The following is a 6,295-nucleotide window of genomic DNA, read 5'->3' as shown; positions in this document are numbered from 1 at the left end:
GGCTCTTTAAAAGCTATCCGTCAGCTCACCCCCACAGGAACCCACCAGGATTTCCTCCTGCGTATCAGCAGCCTGCAGGCGGAAGGGAAGACGCTGGCCACTGACCCCCACATGGACAACCTGGGCCCAGTTCAGGCCTTCCTGGCCCGGGATGCCATCTCCTGGCATCACAGTCTGGAGGGCAAAGCCCATCAGCCACCTGCCTGGGGTCTAGGGGAGATAAACAACTTCCTGCATCTGTCAAGCCTGTTTTTCATTCAGAAGCTTTGGGGTTCTGGTGGCTGGCTAAGAGATAGTTGGGCAGCCCGTGTCAGGCTGGCTGCCCTGGGCCAGCTGCCTCAGACTTTCCCTCCAACACCAGTGGGGATGGGAGTGTTAGCACCATGCTAGGCCCTCAGATTGCTCTTCTCTCACCAGCTGCCCTACTCCTGACCCCCATGCCCTTGCTGAGCTCACGTCTACCCTGCAGCCATGACCCAGGTCCCTCTCACTGCCTACCACACTTCAGACTTTCCACACTTGTGGTTGGCTTCTGTGATGTCCCCAGCTCTGCTCAGATGTCAGTGGTGACTGGGACAGAGCTGCAGCTCCACTGCCTGAGGCGTTCCTTTAATCTTTCGGGGATAGCTACTTGGGCAAACCCAGGAGTCACGGGTTCAGGGCAGAAAAGAATTTCAAGAGTGGCCAGTATGAGACACTACTGAGATCTTATTAAAAAGTAGTGTGAAAAATTCAAAGCACATCCATTTTTTGTTGTTTTTGTTTTGTTTGGGTCATGCTGGCTGTCCTAGAACTTGCTGGCCTCAAACTCATACATATCCATCTGCCTCTGCTTCCTGAATACTGGAATTAAAAGTGTGACTTCATTTTTAACTTTTATGTGTACAGGGATCTAACTGGACCTTTTCCTTCTCATATTCCCATAAAATTTCCCATTCTATTCTGCCTCTTGGCCAACTGGGGCTTTCTCTTAAAGCAAGCTCCAATGTACAGGCTGTTTCCCTTCCTGGTAGGTATGATGTCTGGTGTTGAAGCCATTGGTCTGGACTGAAATGTCTTGCTGTGACAGAGCAGACACGTGAATCTCAACTGCAGCATGGGCTTTTTGCCATGTGTAAAAGGGGCTGCCTCATCCCCTGCCAGCTAAGCCTAACTTAAATGTTTTCTGCTCCTTGCTGTCTCCTCTAATCTTCCTGGTTTGGTTTCTCTAGCCACTCTTCTCAGGGCTGCATGATTAAGGAACCAGGTCTTCTTTGTGCTAATAAACTCTGCTATGTTTAATTAATTTAAGGCTGTTGTTGGGGGTTAAACCCTGAGCTAAGTGCATGCTGTGGGTGCTTACTATCAAGTCACACCCCCAGCATGGGTTTCCCTTTAAATAAGGTTTCAGAGCATTTCTTTGACCTGACCCCAGCCTGACTTCATGCCTGGTGGCACTGGCAATCAGCTGGCACTGTCCTGTCCTATTTAATAGTTTTTTTTTTTTTTTTTTTTTTTTTTTCTCCCTTGGAGTGTCAGCTGAGAAAGAATAGGGGTCCCATCTTGGCGGGGGCAGAGCAGATGCTGGTACGGATGCATGGAAGAGACAAGGCATAAAGTGAAGATGGTTGGTTAATTTACCATTCCTGTTACTGTTAGAGGATGTGGGCTCAGAGCCCCCAGACAATTCAGCTGAATTTATATTCAGATACAGCCTCCTCCAGGAGTGGCGAGACTGCTGGTCTGGGTGTGGGAGGACCTACTGCTTGTTACTATTCTCTATTACTTGTTACAATTTCTCTATTTCTCCCCAGCCCCTTCCTCTGGGACAAGCTTATCTAGAATTTACAGTCTAGTTCAGGATGGCCTCAGGCTCTTGGCCTTCCAAGTGCTGGGATTAGAGGCCTGAGTCACCAAGCTTAGCCTTTTATTCTTTTTTTTTTTTTTTTTTTTTTTTTTTGGACAGGGCCTTGCTGTGTACGCCAGGCTGACTGGGATCTCATCACCCTGCCTCATCCTCTTGCTCACCTATGACCTAATGGGTTATAGGTGTGTGAGATGGTTTGAGTAAAAATGACCCCCATAGGATCAATGATAGGGTGTGGCACTATTAGGTGTGGCCTGGTTGGGGGAAGTGTGTCACTGGAGGTGGGGTTTGAGGTCTCAGAAGCTCACACCAAGCCAGTCTCATAGTTTTCTTCCTGATGTCTGTGGCTCCAGATGTAGGACTCTCTCCAGCACAGAACCTGCCTCCTTGTCACCATAACAAAGGACTAAATCTTTGAACTGCAAGCCAGTCCCAATTAAATGTTTTCCATTGTAAGAGTTGCTGTGGTCATGGTGTCTCTTCACAGCAGTAAAACCCTAAGACAGCATGTGTTATCATGCCCTTGAATTTGTTAGTGGATGTTGTGTGATCCTGGGAATGGAATCCCAGGGAGCTACATGCTTCCCTGTTCTTCCTTGGTGGAGGGCTAGACTGATCTTGGAGGTCTGGCTAGGGGGCGTTGAGGGTGAGAAGCCCTTTCCTGAGGGACTCTTGGCTTTCTTCTTTGCCCACACCCTTTCTGAGGGCAGCAGGTTCTCCACACTAGGATTCCATTCTGATGACAGACAGACAGACACACACACAAAACCCAACAGCAAAAAAATACCCCCACAACTAGACAAACCAACTGGGGAGCAGCAGAGTAGAGCCTGAGGCCAGCCCACTGCTTGGCCCAGATGAGGTGTGGGGACAGGTGGAGGAATGGTGGGACACAGGGATCGACCATCCATGAAATTGTAGGTCCTACCCTGGCAGGGCCCCTGAGGTAACCCCAACCCTCTGGCATGAATCAGGCAGGGATAGGCAGGGGCTCTTCTTACTACTGCCCACCACCAGGTCCACTTCCTGTTGCCATTCATAGGCTATCTTCATCGGATCTCTGGTCCCACAGGCATCAGCAACCTGTGTCCAGGCCTTACCCTTAAGCTTAAGTTTCAAGTGGGCCTGGACCCAGACGCAGGACGCCCTGAGGAAGTTAAAGAGGGAGGTGGGCTGCTATGGGAGGGATGCCCTGAAGAGCTACATGAACCACTCTTTGCCTGGGCTGCAGACTTGACTATAACCCAGCACAGCCCCATCCTGGGTCCCGCACACTTCTCCCCACTCCCCTCTAGTCTCCCCCATACCGACCACGCATGCTCTTGGTTTAAGTCCTTTTGGGACCTTAGTTATCTTTGACTATGACTGTGTCAAACTCTGCTTTATTAGAATAGAGAAAATAGGCAACAGGAATTACGGTTGGTGCTGGCAGCTCTAGGTCCCCTGTACTGGCTCCTCTTGGCCCCATGGCCTGGGAACTCCCCAAGAGGATTTCCTCTTGTCTGGACCTGAGGAGGCCACCATTTTGGAAAAGCCCACAAAATGGGAACTTCCAATATATATTCTACTACCAGCTTTGTGATTAGCAGCAAAACGCCCATAATGACAGCAACAGTAACAAGGGACTGGACTTAACACTTCAGGAAAGGACGTGGAGGGTACTAGGTTCACAGCGCCAGCCACATGTTAACATCAGCATTACAATCACAGACAAAATGATGCTGTGTGCCTGGCCATGCCACTTCAGAAGCAGGTGACACAAGGGAGGCTGACAGCACAAGGACACTCTGGAGGGGCTGGCATACTTCTTCCCAGCATTAGGAAGAATGAACTCAACACACATGTTCACATTCTCTGTGGGAGCTGTGTGGGGGCTGTGGGCAATCAATGTCAGGAACCTAGGGCGGGCGGGGAGAACACCTTAAAAAGAACACAGAGGCCTGCTTCCTTGCCCTTCTGGACACCAGACTAGACTGCACATGGCAGGTGGCCAGGGCTGTCATGGTGTGCATTAGCCGGTGAGCTCCACAGGCAGCTCCCTGCCACAAAGGGCTTCCCACTGCCGTGCCAGCAGTGAGATGAGCTTTTCTCGGCTCTCAGCACTGGGGACAAATACCTGCCACTGGACCTCCCTGCCCTGGCCAGCCCTGCCAGGGTCACCTGGCATCTCCCCAAAGTGGTTCAGGGTAACATTGCCCATGAGATCGTGACCCTGCAAGTCATCAAACACAAGAGTAAGTGCCTGTGGGTAGGGATGGTAGCCCATGAGCACCCGGTCCAAATCCCGGACACGGCGGCCATCATCCAGCCGGTATCTATCCCTCTGTGGTGGCTCTTTGGCAAATTCAGGCAATGGGTAGTGGATGTAGTCTTCATCCAGAAGAAAGATCTCAGCACTGGTGAGCAAGAGTGTCTTGGGGCGCAGTGGGCCCCTGCTCCGCCCAGGCTGTGGTGTGACCACCTGGAAGGCCTGTGTATATAATAAGATGCTGAGGGCTGGAGCCTTTTCAGGATCAGCCATCTTCTGTGCCACGATATAGGTCAGGTCCCCAACTTCTTCCTCACTGGGGTAGGTGAACTTGACTCGGCTGGAATGGATCAGCTCATAGTTCTCCATTTTTCCTACAGGAAGAGAGGACACCAGGGCTGTAACCTGAGCTGGCCTGTGGTGGGGTTAGAAGCAACAGCAGCCCCAACCCACCCCTAGACTCTGAATGAGAGGTAGTTGAGAGTGCTCCAAGGCCTGGGCTGAGGGATGTCTGCTGGATGACAGTCCTGGGATGGAGTCTCTGCCATGGAAGGGGTCCACAGAGAGCCCTGGCCAGCTAGGTAGAGAAGAGGGAAAGACAGGGACAGTGAGGGCTCTGGGGTGGACAGGGTACCTGTGTTCTTGTCACCAAATTCTGAGTAGAAGTCCTTGTCAACAGGCTCAGGTGAGGGTGTGCGTTCCAGTGAGGAAAGCACCAGCATGAGGTGCTGGAGGAAGCAGTGTGTCAGGTAGCTGTCACGAGTCAAGCATGTGACCACCTGCGTTGGGGAGGAGCCTGCACAAGAAGGGGCTGGTCACAGGTACAGGCCACCACTCCCATCCCATCCCCTGCAAGTTCACCGCTTAGAAAACCAGGACCCAGAGGGCCCATGTGGAAGGGCATCATGGACCCAGGGAGGTGGCCATATCTCAGGCAGGAAGGGCTGAGACATTTTTCTGGAAGGGGACGAGCTTAGCTTTCTCTCTTCAGGAAGTGAGTCAGAAACATCCTGCCCCTAGGCCCAGGGCCCACTCTGCTGCCATTCAGGTTAGCTGCTCCCTGCATCCCCGCCTCCTGTTATAAACGCTAGGGCGGGAGTCTGGCCATCTCAGCAGTTCCTCAAGCTGCTTCCTCCCACCCGAGTAGCTGGCTTGTGAGTGGAGATAACGTATCCAGTGATAAACACACCCACATGTTCAAGGGGGGAGCCCACTGGCGACATTGGCCTTCACCCAAACTGGGACAAAACACACTGGGTCACTTACCCGTCAGCCGGAAGTACTGGTCAAAAAGGCCAACATTGACTGACTGCAGGTCACTGAGCTTGAACACAAAGCATTGAGAGATGTGGAAAGGACTGTTGTTATAGTCCGTGTTTTTCTGATGCCAGAAATCTGTGATGGAGAGAAGCCCATGGTTAAACATGTCCAGCAGGAATGTTGCCTGGCAAGGAGTCACGACCACCTGCATATACAAAGGACTTCAGTGAGGCTGGGTGTGGGGTAATGAGGCTGGGTGTGGGGTATCAGCCTCATCTAGCTTAGCTCAGCAGACTCACATCATTGGGTGAGGCTCCCACTGAGATCCAAGAGGCTGCCAAACCCCTGCATGTGACAGCCAGTTCCCAAGCATTCCCTGGCATGGCATATCCATATTTGACCTTAGGTTTTTATTACAGTTCTAAGAGGGAAGTACTGTTGTCACCCCTTCCCCAGGTGAGGGACTCTGAGCTCGGAGCTGCTACCCAAGTCCGCTGCTGGCTTTTAATCTGCCCCTGCTCCTAGACCCTGCAGGCAGGGGTTGCCTACCCTGCAGTGGTTCTGAGAAGTAGCGGCGGAGGCCGTCATGCAGCACGAAGTACACAGCCTTGGTGGAGAGCAGCACACAGGCGGTCACTTCCAGCCCGGGGCTCTGGTAGAACACAACTGATGACCACAGCAGGTGCCTCAGCTCCTCGTTCTCAACCTGAGCACAGAGGGAATGCAGGAGAATGGAGTGGGACAGGCCACACCTTCCTTCCTCCTAGACAACACCTGAGTGCAGACTCCAGGCAGCATGTCCCTCCCATGTGTGTCAACCCTGCTACTGTGCTGACTCCTGGGTTCTGGGAACAGCTCATGGCCTTGGATGTCAAGGTACAGGAAGCTCATCTCATTTATCAAATAAACGCAGAGCTGAGAAAAGGAGGTAGGCATGGGAG

At 52.1% G+C, this 6,295-nt stretch overlaps 1 protein-coding gene across 1 annotated transcript in view; it reads right to left on the bottom strand.

Moving 5' to 3' along the window:
- Nucleotides 1-3,212: 3,212 nt before the first annotated feature.
- Nisch (nischarin) overlaps nucleotides 3,213-6,295 on the bottom strand; it is a 35,442-nt gene continuing 32,359 nt past the window's right edge. Inside the window, exons 18-21 of the mRNA XM_051204757.1 lie at nucleotides 5,904-6,060; nucleotides 5,361-5,489; nucleotides 4,729-4,890; nucleotides 3,213-4,468 (exon numbers count right to left, since the gene is read on the bottom strand). Of these exons, the coding sequence (XP_051060714.1) occupies nucleotides 3,858-4,468; nucleotides 4,729-4,890; nucleotides 5,361-5,489; nucleotides 5,904-6,060 (1,059 nt within the window). The 3' untranslated portion in view covers nucleotides 3,213-3,857. The remainder of the gene's footprint in view (nucleotides 4,469-4,728; nucleotides 4,891-5,360; nucleotides 5,490-5,903; nucleotides 6,061-6,295) is intronic.

Source organism: Phodopus roborovskii, unplaced genomic scaffold (assembly GCF_943737965.1).
Source record: "Phodopus roborovskii unplaced genomic scaffold, PHOROB, whole genome shotgun sequence".
Lineage (NCBI taxonomy): Eukaryota > Metazoa > Chordata > Mammalia > Rodentia > Cricetidae > Phodopus > Phodopus roborovskii.
Note: the sequence above shows the minus strand (reverse complement) of the source record. Positions and strands in the feature narration are given on the sequence as shown.